This window comes from Monodon monoceros, unplaced genomic scaffold (assembly GCF_005190385.1).
Source record: "Monodon monoceros isolate NGI ecotype Baffin Bay Population unplaced genomic scaffold, NGI_Narwhal_1 Super_Scaffold_11, whole genome shotgun sequence".
Taxonomy (NCBI): Eukaryota; Metazoa; Chordata; class Mammalia; order Artiodactyla; family Monodontidae; genus Monodon; species Monodon monoceros.
Genome location: NW_021703767.1, coordinates 136,049,465 through 136,074,316, shown reverse-complemented (window position 1 = coordinate 136,074,316; position 24,852 = coordinate 136,049,465). Strand labels below are relative to the sequence as shown.

The 24,852-nt window shown below is 39.4% G+C and overlaps 1 protein-coding gene across 1 annotated transcript in view; it reads right to left on the bottom strand.

Moving 5' to 3' along the window:
* KCNH8 (potassium voltage-gated channel subfamily H member 8) overlaps positions 1-24,852 on the bottom strand; it is a 385,168-nt gene that overhangs the window by 29,883 nt on the left and 330,433 nt on the right. Inside the window, exons 12-15 of the mRNA XM_029214700.1 lie at positions 10,661-10,699; positions 5,387-5,745; positions 3,243-3,349; positions 496-572 (exon numbers count right to left, since the gene is read on the bottom strand). Coding sequence (XP_029070533.1) covers positions 496-572; positions 3,243-3,349; positions 5,387-5,745; positions 10,661-10,699 — 582 coding nt within the window. The remainder of the gene's footprint in view (positions 1-495; positions 573-3,242; positions 3,350-5,386; positions 5,746-10,660; positions 10,700-24,852) is intronic.

Here is a 24,852-nt window from a genome sequence, read left to right as displayed (position 1 = left end):
GCTAAAGTGCTCAAAGTTACACAGCAAATACAGGCCAGAGAAAAGAATAGAGTTTCAGGCCATTTGATTACTCTGATTCATTACTTTTGATTCAAATGATCTTGCTTTAACTCATTAAAAATTAAAGTACTTGAAAAAAGTGACAAAGCACCAATTAAACCAAGTATCAATACATTTATGACACCAATTATAATAATCATTTAGTTAGTGTTTCCTGTAGGTTAAATAATTTACCTAGGTTATTTCATTTAATTTCACAAATGGGCCATAAGGTGGGGATGACTATTATCTCTTTGCTACCCACGGGGAAATAGAGCTTGAGAGAAGGTAAGTGACTAATACTCACATGAGGCTGAGTGGGAATTCATCCATATTTGTCACCAGACACCAGAGCGCATATTCATCATGACTATATTATACCACTTCTGCTGGTGACTAGGATTTCTTTCCCCTCTCACCACTCCAACATGACCAGAGAAAGGCAAAGCTCCATACCTCGCTGTTGAGTTTGTTTATCTGCTGCTTGGTCTCCTCTGCTTTGATGAAGAGGACAGCAGCTCCAATCTCTGGGTCTGGAAAGTGACACACACGCAGAATGAGTCCTTCAGGAATAAACCTCATATTTCAGGACTGGGGCAGTTAGAACAAGGAAGGAAGCCCAAGCTACCTTCAACCTTTCCTGATGTCGGTGCACTGTAGCTTCTGTCTCCCTAGTTCTCCTCTGGATGGCACCTGGTGAGCTCTTTGGAACTAGGCACACAGCATGGTGGTGACTGTGGCCACACTTACTGGATGTGTCCATGGCCACCTTCCCCCTCTCCTGAGCACAGTCCTACCATGTGCCCAAATGGCACATGTTCTCTTCTTTGACCATTTTCCAAAAATATATCACAGCCAGTGTCCAAGCCATAGAGAAGAGATGTTCTTTTCTCCTCTCTTCCCTTTCCAGATTTTGAGTCCTGTACCCATGAGAGCATTTTCCTCCTACCTCTATTAAAGCTGCTCATCCCCACTGCAGGCTTTCTGTCTCTTCCAATGTTGCTCTAAAAGGTGATTTCTCCCGTTTCCCGGGTCTCTCATCTCCACTTTTTCTCTACCTTACTTTTACAAATACATTTCATATCTGTCAGGAGCAGAAGCACAGATGAATCATTGCTAGCTAGAGTGGAAAGGATTTGATATACAGAGGTATCTATATCTATATATGTCGTATATATATATATCATGATGACTATCCTAATTCTGGTCAATTATGTGTAGAAAATTTGCCTGTGGGAGAAAAAAGTCGCTCAAAACAATCAAAAGTGTCAGAGTAGTAAAAGTTCCTTTTGCTGAGATATTTTTCAAAGTTAATCTATTCATTCAATGAATGATAAGAGATCACCTACAACAGGCTAAGCCTCCTTTAGATGAGACAGAAATAAAGAAAATATATTGACCTTCATGGGGCTTTGAGTCTAGCTGGGAAAAGAGACATTGAAAAAGCAATTATGGGGCTTCTCTGGTGGTGTAGTGGTTAAGAATCTGCCTGCCAATGCAGGGGACACAGGTTCGAGCCCTGGTCTGGGAAGATCCCACATGCCATGGAGCAACTAAGCCCGTGCGTCACAACTACTGTAGCCCCCGCGCTTAGAGCCTGTGCTCTGCAGCAAGAGAAGCCACCGCAATGAGAAGCCCGTGTACTGCAATGAAAAGTAGCCCCCGCTCACTGCAACTAGAGAAAGCCCGCGCACAGCAATGAAGACCCAATGCAGCCAAAATAATAAATAAATAAATTTATTAAAAAAAAAAAAGCAATTATGCAATAGGTGTGGATTTCATACTAAGGGCAGTAGGAATCCATCTCAGGATTTTAAGCATAGGAATAGCGTAATAAGAATAAATTTGTATTTTTTTAAAAGTTCACTCCGTATGGAGAACAGTGTGAAAACAGAGAAGTGACTTTGGAAGCACTGCAGGCAAGAGTGAATGTGGCAGGGAAAAGGGTGGTGGAAGGAAGGATAGAAAGTCTCAGACATAACTGAGAGATATTTAGGAGGTAAAGTCAAGAATATTTGTTGCTTGAATGGATGAGTATTGGGGTAGATGTTGGGAAAAGGAAGAAGAGGAGGCTAAGGGGGGTGGCAGGACCAGAAATACTAGGTGGATGGCATGATGACGTCCTGTGAGCCAACAAGGAAAACTTCCTATTGGGACCCACCATCAGCTTCCATAGCAAATGCTCACATCTGGTTGACTAGAACTATGATTTCTGTGCTTCTTGCCCAGAGCAGATATAAGTCCATTACATGGATGAATCATGATTGTTGACTAACATCTGCATTCCTCTCCTCACCTTCCCACCTCCCACCATTGTCCTACTATGGAGTCTTACTCTTCCATCTTCCCAGATGAGTGCTGGGAAGAACTGTTGATTGAGATAGAAGACTGGTATTCTACCAAATGGAGACATACCCCCAGAGCTGTACATTCAGAAGTCTTTATTGGGCTTGGCTTTGCCCATGGAAGGATTCACCAATTAGCAGGAGATCCTGACACAAGGATCTGCCTTGCATCTGGTGACTGTTTGGGATCGCCTATGTTCATTATTCTCTATCAACTACAGGTGCGTCTTCTTTTAGAAGTTGTCATTTCTGGCCTTCATCATGCTGACAAATTCTTTTGTGGGCAATGAACTCAAGAATGAAACGGAGAGAGAGGAGCCTGGGCTAGGTTTGGGGGTACTTTACATTAATTCACCATCCCTAGAGGGTAGTACTTCATATAATTCCCCATCATTTCCGATATTCTTACATACTTCTGAAGATATTTATCCCTGGCAAACTGCAAGTACGTAACCACTTACCCAATAAATTGGTTAAGTATAACCAATGTTCCTACAGTCTACACCCAACACAGCATTTCCTTTGGGTAATGTTGTTTCTGTGGATTAGTCTGCATTTATAATAGGAAAACATGGTTACCCTCTGATGAAGAGCAGAAATTTGAGTCTCCTCCTGACACACCATTTACCTGGGCTGGTAAGCTGCAGGGTGTCGAGCCTGGATAGAGGAACCATTACAAACGCTATCTTAATAACTTGGAGGTGGCACAGACTCAAGTCAAATTACTTTGTGGCTTTGGTTAAGTTCCATCACATGGAGAATACCCCGAGAATGGGAAGGCAAAAAAGTGCCTATACCAAACATTACAAGTTGTAAAGACATGTCACCCCTTGAGAGAAGACTAAATATAGAGCTTACCTCCAAGAGGAGGAGAAATTCGGGGCTCCGGTCTGACTCGTTCAGAGCCAAAGTCAAAAGACTGGCTTTCCTCACTACAGTTTCCATCTTCAATTCCATCAACAACCCTGTTTAAAATAACAAGGATCGGCTAGTTGCGCATTTATATTCATGGGTTCCAGTATTCCTAGAAGACTTGAAAAATCGTGTGTTAAATTTCTAAATTCTAGACACTCTAGAGCTGGGCTATCCAATATGGTAGCCATTAGCCTTATACGGCCATTGAGCACCTGAAATGTGCAAAAAGAGATGTGCTGTAACTATAAAATACACACTGGATTTTGAAGATTTTAGTAAAAAATGTAAGTTATTTAATTAGTAATTTTTTACATTGTTCACATTTGAAATGCTAGTATTTGGGGCATATTGAGTCAAATAAAATATCTTATTAAAATTATTATTAAATAATTCCACGTGTGTGTGTTTACTTTTTAAAGATGTGGCTACTGGAACATTTAAAATTACTCATGTGGCTCACAATTTTAGCTCATGCTACATTTCTATTGAACAGCAATGCTATAGATCTTAGACTCATTTATTCTCAGATTCAAAACCTTAAGCTACAGATGTTCTCTTATCTAAATTTATATTAATTCACTACTCTATCCAGAATTAAAGAGTTTTAACATAATGTTTACAGAATTGCAGAAAATAACTTTGAAAACATCTTTGCTCTGGACGTGGACAAAACTCTGAAGTGAGAGTTGAAGAATTATATTTAAATGACCATTAGGACTCTAGCTAATCTTCTTTCCTTGGTAAATAATATCTAACACACTCATTATTTTAAAAAAAGATGAATTTATTGTAGAAAATGTAAACATAAAGGTAGCAAAAATCTGAAAAGAAAAATCAACTGTCATTCACCACTACCCTTAACATCTTGGTGTGTTCTCAAAATCTTTTTCTAGATATAAAATAAAATATGTTGTTTCATAAGTGTAGAATAAGTTGTACATGAAACTTTCTTTTCCAGCTCTGATACATTTTTCCCCTTTTTATAATTTAGTATTTTTCATTTTAGAGAAATTTTAGGAAGGAGAAGAGTTAAGGGATGTTTTCAAATTACCATCTCCAACTGAATTCCTGAACATTTAATATCCACCTACTTTTCATTAACCCTGTTTTGCTTATTTTCCCCTTAATATTTTCTCTAAATGGACAAGTTGTGTTCTTCAAATGACTAACTAAATATGTAGTATATCAGAAACATCTCTTGCCTTATAAGCAGAACAACAGAATTTGAATCTATATTTCAGAACTCAAATTTCTGAGATTTTGGACAAAATATGTAACCTTCAAAATACTTAACACTTCTTACAACTTTATAGTAGAGATAATACAAGCTACTTTAGACGATTCCTGAAAAGACTAAATGTAATAGTAAATGAAAAATTACCTAGCCGAGTACATGAGACTAGGAATCACTCAATATGTTTTTTTCTTGTCTATTTTTTACTGAGCTGTTACACACCGTAGCCTACTCTTTTCACATTTTCTGAGTCAGAATTTTTCAGTGTTTCAATCACTTTTAGTTGATCCTAAAGTGAATTTTTTTAAAATTAAAAAATAGAACCATCCCATATTACAGGCTGAAGGGACCAGAAATAAAACTAAGTTCAGTCGTCCACAATAATGAAGCAAATACTATGGGAAATGAAGACCAGCACTTCACTTCCTTCATAATTTCCACTCATTGCTTCATGAAACTTTTGGTAAGATCAGATACTGAGGGGATAACAATACGGACTTTGTTCCATCTCTTTTGTTTTCATTAGAAATTTATAAGTTATAAAATTACAATGTAGAAATATACATCTATAAAAATAGGTAGAGCTAAATGGATAAAGGGAGAAGAGAAAGAATTTGGAACATGTAATGAACCCTTTTGAGAATGTGACTAAAATGATTTATTCTCATCTTGCATACACCTCCACGTAGAGTCAAAAATGGCGCACAAAAATTTAAGGAAGCTGAAGCATCGAGGCTAGGAACCTGCATGGCAGAAAGGCCTAGAAGGCTGACTCATTTACTAGCCAGGTACTAGTCTGAATACAAGGCAGCCAGTTTCACCTCGGAAAGAATTCTATGATGTGAACTCTCACCTTGGACTGAGGTCTGGGGGTCCAGCATTGTTCAAAGTTGAAAGTTGCAATTTCAAGTTCTTCTCTTTTCTTTTACCGTGGTTAGGGGCGTCGGCTTCCTGTTTGCTTTTGGGGGAATTGGAACTGGAGACTCTGACAGGTGAGTGAAATGGCACTGTTCCCGAGGCCAGCTGCTTCAGGCTTAAGCCGAGATAGCTCTTACTGCTTCCAGGCCTCTTGCTACGGGAAGAGGAAGATCCCCTTGTGTAGATGGGGGAGAGGGAAGCAGTCTCCTCCTCCTCCCGGCTCTCTTCCTCTTCCTCGTCTTCCACAATGGATGGGAGTCTCTTCTTGATGCTGCCATTTCCCTTGGGCTCTGGCTAAATCGGAGGATAATATACATGAGTACAGATTGTGAAGACTTCTTGAGAGGCATATCATTCATGCTGCAGGGCCCATCTGAACAAAGTCAGATCCCCTAGAGCCTTTCAAATGGAAGACCTCACAGATTTTGCTCTTATTTATTCAGCTGTTCAAAGTCTCTCATACGGTCTAGCACAGGGAACTACTCAATATTCTGTAATAACCTACATGGCAAAAGAATCTGAAAAAGAATGATTCACTTTGCTGTACACCTGAAACTAACACAACACTGTAAATCAACTATACTCCAATAAAAATTTTAAACAAAACAGAAATAGACTCACAGACATAGAAAACAAACTTAAGATTACCCAAGGGGAGGGGCGTAGAGGGATAAATTAGGAGTTTGACATTAAAATATACACACTGCTATATATAAAATAGATAACCAACAAGGACCTCCTATATAGCACAGGGAACTCGATTCAATATCTTGTAATAACTTATAATGGAAGAGAATGTTAAAAAAGGATATATACATATATATGTATATATATATCTCAATCACTTTACTGTACACCTGAAACTAACACAACATTGTAAATCAACTATATTTCAATAAAAGATGTTAAAAATCTCCCCATTTCTGATCTCGGCTAGGTTTACTCTCTCTGCTTTCCTGGTGTTAGCCCACAATCCTTCTCTTGGTCTTTTAAACTCTCTTGGTGGTGAGCTATGTAAAAGGTGCATTTGATCAGGTTTGCACTGAGGTTTTAACCAGCCTGTCATTTATAATAGCATATGATGGCATGTTTTTAGGAATAAGACATTTTTCAATTTTACTGGAAGGTCTTGGGCCTTGATAGTTTATTTAATTTATTTATTTCATTTTTCAGGTATCCTCATCATTTTATTTTTTATTGAAGTATTGTTGATATACAATATTATATGTTACAGGTGTACAATATAGTGATTCACAATTTTTACAGGTTATACTCCATTTATAGATATTGTAAAATATTGGCTATATTCCCTGTGTTGTACAACATCTCCCTGTAGCTTATTTTATACCCAGTAGTTTGTACCTCTTACTCCCCTACCTATATCTTGCTCCTCCCCCTTCCCTCTCCACACTGATAACCACTAGTTTGTTCTCTGTGTCTGTGAGTCTGCTTCTTTTTGGTTATATTCACTAGTTTGTTGTATTTTTTAGATTCCACATATAAGTGATCTCATACAGTATTTGTCTTTCTCTGTCTGACTGATTTCACTTAGCATAATTGGGCCTTGATATTTTAAAGTTACAGGGTCCTCAGTGGAACTTTATGTGGAGATCAACCAGCAAAATTGTATTATCTTTGAGAATAAAACTCTTTCCTATTTTGGATCATAGATGAACGAAGATCAGAAGTGTCCTCAGCTCTCCTTGTTCTCACAAGTCAGGTGGCAGGAAGTACAGCAAACCATTTGATCCTCTCACCTTGAAGAGCCTTAGGAAAGGAAAGGGAGAGTTTTGAAAACTCTCCTGTAGGATTCCTGCCTGGGATCCTTCAACCTTACAGGCTTAGAAGAAGCAAAGGAGAGGATGGGAAAGGATGAAGGAGGGGATAATGAAGGGGCAGGGCAGACAAGGTAGCAAAGGCTAAGCTGATGGCCCTCAGCAGAGTCACTCTAAGAGTATGTGTTTCTTGCTCTGCCCCAGACATGGCCTCCCTGCTCCAAAAAGTCAGTTCATTTTTCTGTGCCTCAGTTTCTTCTGAGAATACAATCATTTATACCTGCTTATCAATAATTCATAATAAAAATAAACTGAAAAGGCCTAAGAATACTATTTATATGTCATGAGCTGTCATGGTTATTACTTCATCTCAATAAATAGTTGTTTTATTGGTATATGAATTTTATTGTAACAGTTATAATGATATATATATATATATATATATATATATATATATGTAACAAAAAAATGAACTTGAATCTGTAGTGACTGACAGGCCCATTCACCCATTTAGTTGAGGCCATAGCTGTAAAGTAAAATGATCAGTTCACTTAGGAAGTTTTTTTTTTTTTTATTTTAATCTTTTTTAAAATTAATTAATTAATTAATTGGCTGTGTTGGGTCTTCGTTTCTGTGCGAGGGCTTTCTCTAGTTGCGGTGAGTGGGGGGGGGGGCCACTCTTCATCGCGGTGCGCGGGCCTCTCACTGTTATGGCCTCTCTTGTTGTGGAGCACAGGCTCCAGAAGTGCAGGCTCAGTAGCTGTGGCTCACGGGCCCAGTCGCTCTGCGGCATGTGGGATCTTCCCAGACCAGGGCTCGAACCCGTGTCCTCTGCATTGGCAGGCAGATTCTCAACCACTGTGCCACGAGGGAAGCCCTGTATTTTAATCTTATGGGTCAAAATTTCTTGAGGAAATGGAATTATTAGACTCATCTTTCCAACTATGTGATTATTTTAATTAATGGTAAAGCTATTAGTTCTTTATTCAAGAGGTATGGTTTTGCTTTTGTTTTTTTTTTTCTTCACAGCATTTTAAATTCTGTGCTTTTAACAAAAGATGGACCCATGTGGAATTGCAGAGGAACATTTGTATACTAGTATTGTAGAACAGAAATGTGAGCTCACCCAGCTAAAGATACAACAGGGCGAACTTATCACAGAAATTAAAATCAGTGAGTACATTCTCTAATTGGACTTCTGTTTACATTTGCATTGGCAATTTAACCATTCCTTTGTTTCAAGGAGGATCCCTTGGCTCTAACAGAATCTTCTGACTAGTAACCTATAAGATGTTTGTACTTCTACAAGTTCATTTAATTTTCACACTTCCATGCTTGGCACCTTGGACAATTTGCTTAGGTACTGACTCTTGTGACTGGGACAGCCAACACGATTTATACCAAGAATTCATTAGCCCGTGGACCATCATTTCAGACAATACCCAAATTTATTATTATTAAATACCCAGCCCCACGTGCAGCCTCTGTGCAGGAGGAGTACCTGTTACTTTCTTCAGGCCATTGGTATAGAAACACCCTCCTCCCTTGTGTCACTGGATTCACCTGTGTATACATGGCCACAAAATTCAACCACAGATCTTTTCCTTCTCTCTGACCCATCTCTTCTTTTCCCTCTCATCTTTCTCATGAATGCTCCCATGAGGGCAATGAGGTTTTATCCTCACAGTCAAGGGAGTCTCTAATTTTGCTCGTGACATCTTGCTGGGATAGTCATTTCAAACATTTCAAACGTGTCTTGACTAAAAGGAAAGCAGAATAAAGTCTAGTGGTGGAATGCATGTGTTTTTGATCACACAGTCTTAAAAGTCCTGTGACTTACTAGCTATAACCTTGGTCAGGTAATGTTATTGTTTAAAGCCTTGGTTTCCTCACCTGTAAATTGGCAATAATGTGAGGAAAAAATTAGGTATTAGATAATGGTAGTTACACCCTTAGTGATATGCACTGAGTGTGCTTAATTAAATGCTTGCCCTTGTTATGATGGTGATGATCATGAAGAAAAAGAAAACAAAATTCACATCAGGGCAGGTCCTACAGATAATGCTGTGATATTTTACATAATCTCCCCTTCTTTCTTAGTTAACAGAACTCTTAGCAATGCACCTTGCCCAAAGATCACCTTTTTCAGACCCCCTGCCACTTGGTCTGGCCATAAGGCCAAATTCTAGGATGATAGTATGCCAGTGGACAGGTTATAGGGAAATTTTAGGAAGGCTCCTAGAAGGAGGGGAGCATCTATCTTGCTCTTTTACTTTGCTTTAGTTTCTAGTCTGGAACACTGATGAAATGAATGGATCTCCAGCAGCCATCTGAGAGAATGAGGAGAAGGAAGGCATATGTTGAGGATCATGAAGCAGAAAAAGGAAATCTCCAGGCCTACTGACACTGTTATATTGCTCACCTCCAGCCTTGTCCATGAGAGAGAAATAAATATCTATTGTATTGAAACCCCTGTTATTCTGGTAGTTTTGATACTGCAAATGAACTTCAGCCTTAATTATACAGATTTTGTTTTTGAAAGTTAAGGATGGTGTATTCTTGGAAGGGATGTTCATTTTCAGAGTGCTATGGTGGGGTGAGGAATTCAGATGGGAAAATCCAAAAGGAGGCTAAATTTATCTTCATGAGAAAGAGAATATAGGAAAGGTCTGGCGGAAAAGAGGTAATGAGGAAAGGATGCTTGTTGAGAAGAGTTTAAATGTAACGAGAGTTTTGCTAGTTCCTGAAGAGGGATTTTGCAGAGATGAGAGAGAAAAGACAACTAGTGGCAGGGAGGAACTTGGTTGATAGCACTGAGATGTTTTAAGAGCTTTAAAAATGTTTCTCAATAGCAACTCTGTTTGCTTTCCACCCCCAACCATCTTCGGTCCATTATCAACGTCTTTGTAACGTGCTGTGTAATTGGATTTATTTGGGCACCTCTGTATGCATGTGTATCTGTGTGTGTATGCATGTGTGTGAAAGTTGGGGGGTTCTGCTTCAAGAGGGTACAGAGCAAGAAAACGAGCTGTTTACAGGGTTTCTGTCATGGGATTATTGGTAATAAAGGTCTAGGTAATAAATTGGACAAGTTACTGTTTTGGGGGAAAGTTTTCTGTGAAACTGGAGGGTTCTTAAAAGTTGGGACTGACTTAAAAGCTCAGTTCTTCTAAGATCAATACCCCAGGACTTCGTTACTCTGGGCAGGTTTTGGTGACAAACTATGTTTTAACAATAGCTCTAAGATCCTTAAATAGATATATGAGTTTCAATCTTTCTCTATTCCCAAACTCATGAAAGTCATTGCCACGTCTCTCTCAAGTGCTTTAGGGGAAGTCAAAAATGAATACATTACATCCTCAAGGGGGAGACAGATTTGTTGGAAATCCCACAAATTTTAGATAAATATTTTGCTCTTTGGCAAAAAGCCATACCTGTGAGACCGTAGATTTGTTCGATAATCTTGATATCACCTGAAAGAACAAACAAACAAAGTTGTAACAATCATTTACACCTTCTCGGTGGTTTGGGACTGAGTGAAATGGAGGCAGGGAAAGAGATGATAGTTCAGAGGCTGTGGGGGGGAGATGGGCCACCTGCATGGGCCAGAGAAGAGGAAATACCTCCTGAGAGATGCTGGGAGCATCTCCCACACCTCACCCTCTAGGAGCTCTACTGACCAGAGTGTGTAATAAAGAAAAGGGAGCAGCAAATTGACTGTCTAGTACAGGACACCACACCCAGGAAATAGGGGTCAAAATAGTACACTCATTGGATACATTTTCCATCTTGATGCTTTATTTACTCTCTTTTTGTTTTCCATCTCCCTTATTCCTCTTTCTTGCCCTTTTGCTAAATTATCTTATCTTCCATGATTTTTCTCTCCGGCTCTGTGAAAAAAAGAAATCGTGGAGGCGTTTCTTATTTAATCTCATTTCTTTCTATTTATCCACCTCCCCTTTTTCTTTGGATACGGGTGGGGGTGATGAACCCTCTCTGTCCCATTTGTTTTACTCGCTATGATGTTCCCTGTGGACTAGGATTGAGTTCACTGCGGATACTAATTTTCAATTGAAGTGATTTTAAGATCCAACTGATTGTAAAAAAGAAAAAAAATTCTGTCAGTCAAATTGTGACATGCCATCACTTATAAGACTGATCCCAATTTCAGAGATGGTAAAATGTGAAAAACAAATGTGTAACATAGAATCACTTAAGTTCAAAACACATCTTGCATAAAATCAAACTATGGTACTGTGGAGGAGTACCTTAAAAAACATGCACCTTCCAGGACGTACAAACAAGCTCTGGAAATTATAACATATCCGGGAAATATGCTTCAGGTCTCATCCACATTGTTTTTTGCTCAAATATACTCCTCTCATTTTAAAGTGGTAATAGATGTTATAAATTAACATAATTTTATTCCCATGAAAAAAAAAAACTTGCACTTGAAAATGACCTGCCTAGTAAGTGAGACATATTTGGTAATTCTGTCAACCCCCCGCCCCGACTGTTTTTTTTTCTAGATGATTAAGGAAATAGATCTGCTATTATTTATACAAATGCCAGCATCATTATTGCTGTGCAAATATACGTTTCATCAATGTTTAATTTTATCAACGGAGTCAACCCATTCTACATCTGTTTAGTTGCCTAAATATGCATTGATCAGTAGCACTGAAGACATACGTTTTGCAGTAATTCCCTAAATGGTGACAAGTAAAACAGCTGAATAATTAAAAATGTGGAAAATAAAACAAAATTACAATGTCATTGCTACTGTGGTAGACATAAAAAATGGGTTTTTGAAAAGCTTTTCAGTTACAGCTTGGATGAAAGAAAGAATAGCCCTGGGATTCAGGAAGCCTGAACATCTCCAGGTCAGAGATGCTGTCTAAGGGATAAGAGAAAGGCACTGGCCTTAGCACTTGCTGATTTGGGTGTGACTCCCAACCCCCATGGTTTACTACTAATATGAGTTCTGTCGAGTTGCTGAACTCCAAGAATGTTTTTCTGTATCAGTGCTTCTCAAACTTGCAGGTTCTGATTCAGGAGGTCTGGGTGGAGCCTGAGACTCCGCATTCCAGTGACTTCCCAGGTAATATGGACCTTGCTGGCCCGTGGGGTACACTTTGAGTAGTGAGATCTTATAACCAACGTCATTGTTATTATCATCCTATCAGCTGTCAATTCACTAAGTATTCACTGTGATCAGCACCCTGGTAAACGCTCCCCAGCCATGACATCCAGTAATATTCATTACAAATCCTATGAGGTCAGTGTCCATTATGTAGCCAGCACTACTGTGATAGGCTCTCTGAATAAATCATTTATTTCACATATGGTATTAATCATGTGTTTTATTTTATTAAAAAATTTTTTTTTAAATCACAGAAAACTCAGATTTAATAACACTCAGCATACATGGAATAAGTTCACTTAGCCGTTGCTGTGGCTCATTTCACTTATAAGAGGCAAATATTTTTAAAGTACTCAACAGTAACAGTGAAAGCCCTCTCTCACCCTGATAGGAATGGATTTGTTATAGTTCTGCTAAATAGAATTAACCATCCTTGGAAAGATTTCAATCCAGTACTGAATTGTTTATGAAATGCCCTGTTATCTATTGTAATGTATTGTAAGTAGCCGAATTCTGTATATACTGCTATTTTCTGTGTCTGTTCATTGTTGTGAACTTAGGTATGTTAGTGAAATAAATTTTCGGCTTTCATGTTGTTTCCTTAACATTTATAAATATACGTATTAAGATATTTTCCCCCTCTTACAGGAGAATAACAAACTTGGTGATGTTTTCCTTTCTGATGCAACCCAGAAACCCTAGCTGTTCTGAAAAGGTTGGTACATGCTGTTAAGATAGAATGAAATTACTCTTTTCATCTCTGAAGTGAAACACCCCTCTGCCATTCCCCTTCAAAACCACAGGTTTTTACTTGATATTCACAACTTTTGCACCACCATCAGTCAGTACTTTTCCAGGTGCCTTTAGTTTTAGACATTATAGAACTTAAATACTGAGTCAAGAAGATTGATAAAATATAAAACATTTTCTGCTTAGCCACATTTGTAGCCAAGCATTTTCAGTGTCCATGTTCTGAGGAAGTCCATTATATCACGTGTATTTTAAAAAGAATACTCTGATAGATGCATTCTGTTGACTGACACTTCATGCTAATCCAGATTCTGCCAAGTGTAGAGAATATTGGTTTAATGGAAACCCAGTATTTTCAAGCTAGAAGTGACCCTAAAGAGTCTCTGCTACAATGGTTTGTACACCTGGCAGACAATAGGATGCTTTGAGAAGGGTTCCTTTAAAAAATCAGGTTACAGAGTACCAGTTCCAATGAATCTCTTTCAGTTGGTGATGGGTGTGGGTCTCAGGTCTCCAGGTCAGGTTTGAAACCACTGAGTTAGTCCAACTCCCTAACTAGAGATGTGGAAACAGTGGCCCAGGAAGATGAGATGACTTGCCCAATTCATGCAACAAGTTAGTGGCAAAACTTTTTCCCCAGAAGCTGTGCCTCCTGACTCTCAGTGTACCTTCCATAGAATCATGAGTTTTCTCAGATACCTCTTCCAATGGTTAATGCTGTTTCTTGGGCTGAAAGAAAAAATGCCTGACATACTATGGCATTTAATCTGGTTTGATGGTTGTCACAAATCCGACCCCCCAAACTCATGAGGCTAAGTTACCCAAACACCTCGTAAACCTTTTCTGAGTCACAGATCTTTCAGGAAATCGGATGAATTCTAGGCATTCCTTCCCCAGCGGGGAGAAACATGGATACAGCCTTTGGATAGAAAATATTTATTGTTCCAGCCACTAGAAGACTCAACGGTTTTGAAAGTTTTGAGGAAGGCAGCTTTCCCATTTTGAATCCCTCCTACACAGAGTTTTTATACCTTTTAGATAATAAGAAGAACTGTTGGTGATCTCTAATGGGAATAATTAGGAAAAAAAGAAAGACTGAAGTCATAGAGGTTGGGAAGATAAAAGGGAAGTAAGTCAGACACAAGAGCAGGAAATGAGGTCGCTGCAATAAAGTTTTGAGAGAGATCAAGAAGGGTAAGGGTCAACCCGTTCACATCTTGGGATTGTGCCCTTCATTCCATCAGGATGGAAGAAGCCCAGTGCGGGCAGAAGGGCTGAGGACGCCGCCTGGCACAAAGTTACGACCAGAAGTAAGGTGTCATAACCTTGAAGACTGGGAAAGAGACATTCTCAGCTTTGGTGCATTGGTTTTAAAAGTTTTTGTGTAGCTGTTCTTCTCCTTTTCCCCCATCCTAACCACCTACATTACTCTATCACTCTGTGAGTCCAGTGGGAACTTGAGAGAGAGGACTTTTTTGTTGTTGTTTTTTAGGTTTAGTGTTCTTAATTGTATTGCTTCTGGCTGAGACTTTACATCTCTCAATAACATGTTATACCCTACTATTTCTTTTTTTTTAAAAAACTTTTAATCTTATATTGGAGTATAGGTGATTAACAATGTGGTGTTAGTTTCAGGTGTACAGCAAGTGATTCAGTTATACATATACATGTATCTATTCTTTTTCAAATTCTTTCCCTATTTAGGTTGTTACATAATATTGAGCAGAGTTCCCCGTGCTATACAGTAGGTCCTTGTTGGTTATCTATTTTAAATACAGCACTGTGTACATGTCAATCCCATAATCCCTAACTATCCCCCCCTCCCTTCTACCCTGGTAACCATAAGTTCGTGAGACAGGACTCTTAAATTGGAAAAATACTGCTCACTGGCATCGAGGACCAGAGAGGAAAAATGGTCTCTTAGTCCACATATAATTTGTTGCCAAAAAAAGCAAAACAAATCCACAATTTTTTTAACTGTGTAAAGAAGGTCCCAAGTTTTACTATTGAGCTTGAATTGCTAATGGAAATCAAATATACTAAAATTAATAGTCATTTTAGATGTGACACGTGCCATTGCGTTCTTGAATGTTGTCTCTTTTATTGAATGAAGACCATTTTATAGGAGCTTTCATAGGCTCATACCTGATCTTGGCCATTCAACTCATTTTTCCCCTTAAGTTCTTAAATTTCCCGATAGTAAATTATCCTGATATTAGAATTTTTCTTTAATATTTTTATTGGGGTATAATTGCTTTACAATGGTTAGTTTCTGCTTTATAACACAGTGAATCAGCTATACGTATACATATATCCCCATATCTCTTCCCTCTTGCATCTCCCTCCCTCCCACTCTCCCTATCCCACCCCTCTAGGTGGTCACACAGCACCGAGCTGATCTCCCTGTGCTATGCGGCTGCTTCCCACTAGCTATCTATTTCACGTTTGGTAGTGTCTATATGTCCATGCCACTCTCTCACTTCGTCCCAGCTTAATCTTCCCTGATATTAGAATTTTTATGAATTCTTTTAGTTGGGAAGGGAGCACTTTGATTTCTTTCATCTATTCCCTCCACCCATTAAAATCCCTCTGCGTTCTGAGAGATGGGGGGGTGTGAGGCCCCGCCTTTCACGGGAGGCTAAAAGGCCACCTCTAGAAGGAACGTGAGTGGTTTCTCAGCAGCGATGAGGCATTACCAACAACTTCTCCTTACTCTCAAGCTCTTTTCAAGAGGCCGAACCACTAAGAAATTGACCACTGTGAGGCAGGAAGGAAGCAAAGGTGAGTGGAACCCACCACAAAGACCCAGGACTCCTAACAGTAACCCAGGGGGCCAGTGGCCCAAGGAAGGTAGGAAATCTATTTCCATTGTCTACGTGGCCCACAGGTAGGATTTATAAGCCCCTATGTGGTCTGCAAATGACCTCTCAGTTATGGAATCCCATAAGGCACGAACGTGCCCCAGTGAGAATGTTATCTGCAGCTGATTGCTCAATCGGGAGATGAGATGTGAATTACAAGGCTCTTCTCTCCGACTGATTCATGACATTCTCTGCCTTGTTAATGATGCCACACGGATTAAGTCACAGAGCAGATTGAAGGAGCCCGCGTCCCTGTTCAGAAACAGGGATTATCGCGGATTTTATCTTGTTCACGGGACAGCAATATTACCAGCACTGGTGGTTGTTTGGGATAAAGAGAATATGAATGAAGGGTACTTGCAAATAACCCCATAATTCTCATAGTTAAAATGTCCACTCTTACAAAAATCATAAATAATTGTTAAATCTGCAGGTCTTATTCCCTCATCTGCTTCTTTCTCTTGCAGACTCAAGCGGAGGTGCCAACAAGCAGTGAATGACACCCATGGCAGGTGGCAGATGGGACGAATTAGAAACCTCTGGAGAAAGGATAGGCTTTGAATAGGGAGCATTCATCTTCAACTTACATGTCTGAGAGGTCACCACCACCTAATCTAAAGAAGAGATTTTAGAGGCTGGTCTGAATCCCTAAGTGGGTAATACAGTTTCTATTATGTTTTCTTTGCTTGTTCTGTAATTTAGAAACAGAAATGAGATTTTAATGAAAAGACTAATGATTTTGACATTTCCCAGTTTCACCTGGGGCCTTGAGGTCAAGACAAACTATTAAGACTTGGAGAATTCTCTTCCCCTGGGTAATTACTATTGCTCCTGGTGTGGGAAATATGTCAAGTAAGTGAGTCTTGAATTTAGTGCTTACTGATGTCCGGAGCTAGAGAATCAGCTCCTACAGTGTAGGAAGCAGCACAAAAACTCTTCACTGATGAAAGGTCTGTTTGTGGGGAATGGGATCCATTTAGGAGGTAGTATAGCAGGGGGGTTAAGAGCTGGAATTGCCCTAGTCTTGTCACTTGTTAGCTATGTAACCCTGGGAAGCATATTAATTGTAATAGAATAAGTAATGCTTAGGTAACAAATAATGTGCTAAATTTCAATGGCTTAACACAAATGAATTTTATGTCTCACTCTTTCTCTCAAAAATGATGCTAATAACTAAACTTGTAAGGATTAAATGAAATACGTACCTGTAAACTGAACCAATCTTGGAAACCAGACTGGCCACATATGATGTAGTGTCACATTAAGAGAAATGTAGTACAGCAACCAAAAGTAATTAAAAAATAATTCTAATCTTTTGGTCCATATCTTTCAAGAACCTTAGAGGCAATACAGTGATAAACCACAGGAAGACTTTTGTAAAATGACCCCTCCTTTTCTATTCCATTAGTGATAACAATGGTGCCTCTCCAAATTCTTTCACTGAAACTCTCCCCCTGGGTCCCTTTTGTTCTCTTCTGCTTCCCTCTGGCCATCGTGTCCAGCATTCCTGCCAGAGGTGGCCGCTAGGTGGTGCCATGCTTTCCAGGCCTGTCTTGTTTCTCCAGGGAAAGAAGGCATTTGGAACCTGCTGGGAAGTGTGCATCTCTTATCACTTCAACTTAATGACCCACAAGGAATTCTCACCTAGAGTTTATGGTGAAAAAAGTCCTCACATTGTTGCATTTGGAAAGTATTTGGTCCAGTGTCTGGCATAAAGCTAATTCCTGTTAATAAGTGGTAATTGTATTATTATTGATACATTGGTTATGAAGAAAACTTTTCTTTGAATTGAGCTGGTGAGGAATAGGGCATTATTAGCTAGGTGATGCAGAGCTAAACATTCACACAGATGGGTTTGTCCAACTTAAAAACTAATATATATATATATATATATATATGTATAATATACACACTTGTATAGCACTTCTTAACAAGGAGGCCATTAAACTTCTTAAACACAAGTTTCCCCCAAATTGTATATATTGTCAATGTCTTATTGACTATATTCATACCTGTGGAAAATTTGAAAATGCATCATTTTACTCAAGTGAAGCAGATAATTGGGTTGAGAGAGAAACGAATAGAATGTCAAGCTATTACTTTTTATAAAGTATTCCACCCACTACTGTGCAAAGAAAAGTATGTATGTTTTTGCGGCATGGGATGACAGCCCTTCTAAACACAATTTTAACTTCCTTTCTTTGAATTCAAATGTATGAATTACAAGACTTTGGAATTAAAAGAAAACCCAAAGGAGTCCCTTAATATTTATGTAAAAACTTGGAAACATGGGATGATTTTGAGGGAGAGAGTTATTTACGAATACGTAGTTCATATTATCCTAGAAAGAAAAGGGAAGGAAATACACACTATTGTGTGAAGAAAACTAACTAGAAATCTCTCAGCAATGACACACACTTTTAAAGATTTCAGGCTTAAGGAGCTATGCACCAAATCAGTGATTTGGGAGTTCAGCAGGGTAATCAGTGCCAGAAGAATTTACACAGTTTAAACTCATTATGTGGAGGCCCCCCAATGACCAGCTTCTGATTAGGGTACAATGGCTCCCGGTTCGCCTGTAAAACCCGCTACTATGTAATTGTAAGGAAACACAATAGCTGGTTTCATAAGATTTTCTGGATACACGCTAAGTACTCTGGTTCCAAACCAGGTTGGTGAACAAAGATGCTGAATTTGGAGCGAGAAGGTTTTGCATCACAATTCCCGATGGCACTTCTAAACTTAATGCGAAATGCCTGATTTGCTGCCTAAGAAGACCATTGTCAACTATATACTGTAACAGAAAAGTTGAACAGCCCTGTCTGTAGAAGACAGTGTTTGAACCAGCAAACCGAAATGAACTACTTTGTGTACTTGAACCATAGTGCCTTGGGCAAGCTCACTCAGCTTCAGAAAATAAGAAGAGGTCTATAGAGGACCACGATAGTGAGGCCATAGGCAGCTTCTACACGACCAAATGCATACATTTTTTTGGCATTCATTTTTTAATGAAAGAAATCTTTGAAACTTAAGCAAGATGAATATTGTTCATCACAGCATTCACACCTTTAGCAAACACTCAACAATTTCTACGTGAGGAAGAAAGTCTCACAGTTAGTAGATGTGAGGCTAAGATTCTAAAGTTAGGGTTTTCCTCCTGCACTGTTGGTGGGAATGTAAATTGGTGCAGTCACTATGGAGAAGAGTTTGGATGTTCCTTAAAAAACTAAAACTAGAGCTATCATATGATCCAGCAATCCCACTCCTGGGCATATATCCAGAGAAAATAATGATTCGAAAAAATACATGCACCCCAGTGTTCCTTGCAGCACTATTTACAATAGCCAGGACATGGAAGCAACCTAAATTTCCATTGACGGATGAATGGATAAAGAAGATGTGGTATATATATACAACGGAATATTACTCAGCCATAAAAAAGAACGAAATAATGCCGTTTGCAGCAACATGGATGGACCTAGAGATTGTCATACTGAGTGAAGCAAGTTAGACAGAGAAAGACAAACATTGTATGATATCGCTTATATGGGGAATCTAAAAAAAATGGTAAAAATGAATTTATTTACAAAACAGAAATAAGAGTCATAGGTGTAGAAAGCAAACTTATGGTTACCAAAGGGGAAAGGTGGTGGAGGGATAAATTGGGAGATTGGGATTGACACATACACACTACTATATATAAAATAGATAACTAATAAGGGCCTACTGTATAGCACAGGGAACTCTACTCAATACTCTGTAATGACCTATATGGGAAAAGAATCTAAAAAAGAGTGGAGATATGTATATGTATAACTGATTCACTTTGCTGTACAGCAGAAACTAACACAACATTGTAAATCAACTCTACTCCAATAAAAATTAATTAAAAAAATAAAGTTAGGGTTTTGTTGTACAAAGGTGATGTGTGGAGCAAAGTAAGGAAGGTATATTGACTAATTACATATAGACTAAAAACAAGTCTTCATGAGAATTCACAATGGACTTCCAAGCCACTGAAATTTAGGAGGAGATGCATCTGGTTTGCCATTTTGATCCCCCAGTGGTGCTCTAGGAAGTTCCCAGATCAAAAATTGTCATTGATAAAAAAATGCCTGACCATATTGTTTAAATATGTTGTTCCTTTCTCTGGGTCTCTTTTCTAATAAAATTCTTACCCAGAGCATGCTTCCTGTGGGGGAAATCACTCTCCAGTTATACAGTAGTGGATATTTTTCTATTTCTTTTCTTGTGAAAACTTACATTTTGAGACTGAGCTTTCATCAGAGGATAGATTTTTCCTCAAGCTTTAAAGATAATCAGTGAGGGGACTTCCCTGGTGGCACAGCGGTTAAGACTCCACACTCCCAATGCAGGGGGCCTGGATTCTATCCCTGGTCAGGGAACTAGATCCCACATGCATGCCGCAACCAAGATCCTGCATGTGGCAATGATGATCTCACGTGCCACAACCAAGACCCGATGCAGCCAAATAAATAAATATTTTTAAAAGTTCTATAAAAATATAAACAGTGAGGAATTTAGGGGAGAGGTTCATGGGGAAAGGGGAGGCAAGGAGCTCTTTCTTGAAATTATATTATGTGGACCAGCTTTAAGAGTTATCACATGGCAACCTAGTCACAAAGTGGCCATTTCAAATTTGGGGGAAGAGCACAGTGTTATCCATTGAGGAACTCCTCTTCATAAAAATGTGAACAGTGAGTAAGGCAGATCCATTTAGAATGGGCAGAACTTCTTATAGTGGGGTCTTTCTGAAATCACAGAACTATCTGTTACTTATAGATTCGTACAAAGACATCATTCTTTTTGTTACACACAGGAAACATATACATAGAATACTCTTCAGAACAAACTTTTTCCCCTAAGTTTTTCTTTTTCTTTTTTTTTTTCTGGCTCTGTGGCTTGCAGGATCTTAGTTCCCCGACCAGGGGTTGAACCCAGGCCCACGGGAGTGAAAGCGCGGAGTCCTAACCACAGGACCACCAGGGAATTCCCTCCCCCAAGTTTTAAGACAATTATTTCTATGATTGCAGAATATGCACAAGTGAGTCTACGGGAAGGATGAGGCTTTCATAGCTATTTACACAAATTTGTGCAAGCCAATTCTGCCCCTTCAGGTTTCCCATCTCCCGCGTCAAACTGTGCTTGTCAGGTTGTTTCTTTGGGGGTTGCAAGAAAGTGGACATGTTGGTTCTTTGAAGGAACAATTCTGGCCTTAGTTGGACTGTGAAGGCACACCACCTTTAGGGAATAAAGATGCTTCCAAAATAAGGTCATTTGGAGTCTCACAGAGGGAGTCCTATTTTCCCCATAAATTTCCATTAGATCTTCAGAAGGTGTAACTTCTGCTCGGCACTGGCCCTAAATTATTGTTGTTGAGACTCTGTTCCTCCTCTCACTCTTCCCTTTCTGTTAATTCACTCAGAATTTCTAAACGAACATGGACTTTTACTTGGGGACGTCCCATTAAAGTGACCTTGTGGTAACTTATTTAGAAGAGCCGAAGAAATATTTTAAGGTATGTCACCTATAAATTGGCACTTGCCATCTACCTCTACAAGGATCAAATCATGAGCCACTGCAGCTGCTGACCTTCAACACCTCCTGAAAGGAGACCAGGGTGGAGATCGGGAAGGAGGCACTCGGTGCTCTGGGAAAAACTGGCAGAGCAGGTCTTCCAGATAGTTAGATATTTTCAGAAGACAATTTTATGAGCCCAATTCTTGCATCTCCTCGTATCTAGAAAAGCACTAAAATCCTTCATGGTGATGTCCACTCCTCGTGAGTAGCAGTAACCTTCATGAGACTAAGAGAAACTTTCTGCAAAAAATACGTGCTTGATTGCATGTACTCCCCCTTCACCAGAATCACATCTATACTGACCTTCCCCCCTACCTCTCTGGAGCAGTTTCTCAGAGCTATCTGAAATGCTGTCTCCTGGGCTATAGGCCTCATTTTGCCCCAAATAAAACTTAACTCACAACTCTCACGTTGTGCATTTGTTTTTCAGTCAACAGTTATGAATACCCTCTGATTTATCGATGAATTTGGTAGATTCATAGTCTTACATGCCAGGCTTCCTTAAAATGATGGCACACTCATATATCCAGCAAGCTGCCTTCATTTTCCACTCCTCACATTTTCCTCAAAATACTAAGCGATGTCACGTGTGCCAATTCTGTCTTTTCTGAAGAACAAATTCTGATTTAAAGGCAAAATAAAAGCACTGTAGTAAAATAAAACACACACAGCGCAAAAGCACAGTTTAGTTTGGTTACATACCTTTCTCAGTGTTTGAAAGCTTTCTTAAACTGGAATTAAAAAATAATGGAAAAATAACACTAGAAGGGCCTGTGGCTTGGACGCGTTGGTTGTTCACTAGTTGCATCCTTGTAGACGCACAGCTTGATGAGGTTTCCCAGACTGCTTGCACTTAGGTAGACCCATATGACTGGCTGTGCCAGTGGCATGTGAGCAGAGATCTAGGTCCGGCCCCTGAGTGGTGCAAACAAAGCCTCTGCATCCTCTCTCTCTCAGCTGGTTTGCTGTTGAGGTACAAAGTCTCCAGTGGAGGACTCTGAGTTCCAGAGGATGCTGAGACCTCAAGGATAATGGTGCCACCAAATAGAGGAAGCCTGGATCCCTGAGTTGCCCTGGGAAAAGCCACCACCTGCCCACCACCTGTACATTGTGATGTGCATGACACATGCCCTGTAGGTCTTATTCTATGTACTGTATCAGATCACGGAGACTTGGGGATGTTTGTTACAGGATTTAGCCTGACCCAACTGATACAGTTTCTTCGAGATCACCCAGGCCAGAGATGAGGGACTGGAGGAAAGCACTGAAGGAAAGCAACTTTACTCCAAGCCACTCAACTTGTATGTGTACTGACTCTATTACCTACCATTCACCACTCTTTTTGACAGAAGCCTGTTTTGGTAATTCTGGTATTTTCCCATATATGATGCTAACACTCTGTACCATCAAGATGAAAGGGTGACTAATAGCCTCAAAGGAAAAATGTAAACTGTATAACCTAGAATATAAATACACTTCGTTAGCACTAGTCAGACTTGGGACTATTTATGAATGCTGGCAAAATGCGGTGACACAGATCGGTCACCATGTGCTCTGTTAATCTTCAGGGTGGAAAATATAAGTGGGATTACCACATCACAAAAGCCTAGCAACTTGCAGATGTTCATCTCAGAATTTTCCTGAATCATTTTCCTCAGTGACATGGAAACCAAATCCTTTAAGTCCCAATTCATTTGACAGAAATGCATCTCCCTGTGTCCCTCCACCCACATCGAGTTATTATTACTGCATGCTGGCCTTCCAGTTCATAATTTCAAGGCACTTCCATCTTCCCCCTAACTTGGCATCTTGTTTACTTCATATTTCTAACTATTTGGCTACTGTTAACTCTAGTCAAAGCTGCCGCTCTTCTGGCATTGCAGATTGCTGGGTTTAAACGGTGTGTTTATGGATGCCTTGAATCTGAGGAAACCGGAGGCCTCCAGCTCTGCCTGATGTGTAAGCAGACTGTGTCCGCCATATGCTTTCATCTCTGCGGTCTCCGTCCTGTTGGGGAACTTCACAAGAAAAGCACTGTAAAGATGTTTGCCATGGGATTTTGTAATTTGCTTTTAATTTTAAGTTAATTTCCACTGACTTAGTTCATTTACAACAGCTTTAATCAGACACCCACTGACTCCGTACTGTAACAGTTGAATCTGGGTTTGGGATTACAGGGATGTATCCGTGGGGCTAGTGTGAAGAAATGTCACACAGCCCCAAGGATGAGCTGTGAAACATGATCAGACTGGCATAGCCCAAACGGTGAAATAGTTACTGCAGTAAAATATTCAAGGTTATTCTAACAAGTTCCAGGAGATCAAATTCTTGAACAACAACAACAACAAAAAACCCAGAGTAAAGTTACGTTTTTAAAAAGTCCTAACCTGTCCACAGGAAAAGCATTTGTAGGCTGATTGAGAATTGTGAACAAAACTCTAAATTTAAAATATTGCTTCTTTCACTTATACTCTCAATCCCTCTGCATAATTATATGAACGTGTGCAAGTATGTGTGTACTTTCAGGAAGTGCTGAGTATGTGTTATTTGCTGGCAAATGTGATATATTCACACACCAAAGATTTTTAAAAATTCAACTAATAAGAAGGCTTCCAACTTCTTTCAAGGATGAAACTGACTCTGGAAAGAAATTGAAATGTTATTTTGTACATTTGAAATGATGATGGAGTAGAGATTTTACAAGTTTACTCTTGAACATGGAGCAAGGGAAGAATAAAGCAGAATGATATGCATAACAGACTGAAAAGCATACTTGAACGGGAAGAAATTCTCCCAGAGCTAGTTCATGAACGCAGGTTATTTAATAAATGGATGGATTTATGAGCAAATAAAAGCACAAACATTAGGGGAGAGCAGAAATCGAATGGCCGGACTATAGTTGTTCTGCTGTCTTACTTGTCTTCTTGTTAATGAGAAATCTTTCTTAAAATACTGAGGCACAATGGGTTTTTGATAAGACATGACAAGTAATAGCATTAGGGTTAAGAAGATTAAAATGAATGTTTTTCTGGAAACTCAGTATAGCTTCTGCTGTAAGTCAAAATGCCTGAAGGAGAACATCCCGTTTTAGGAGAATTATGTGCTGATTTGTGGCACAGTGCTTTAGTGGACAAATGTCCTAGGCTGGGATTCAGAATACCAGAGTTTAACTTGATTTTATACTGTTTGATTCTTTTTTTTTTTTTTTTTTGCGGCACTCAGCCCTCTCACTGTTGTGGCCTCTCCCATTGCGGAGCACAGGCTCCGGATG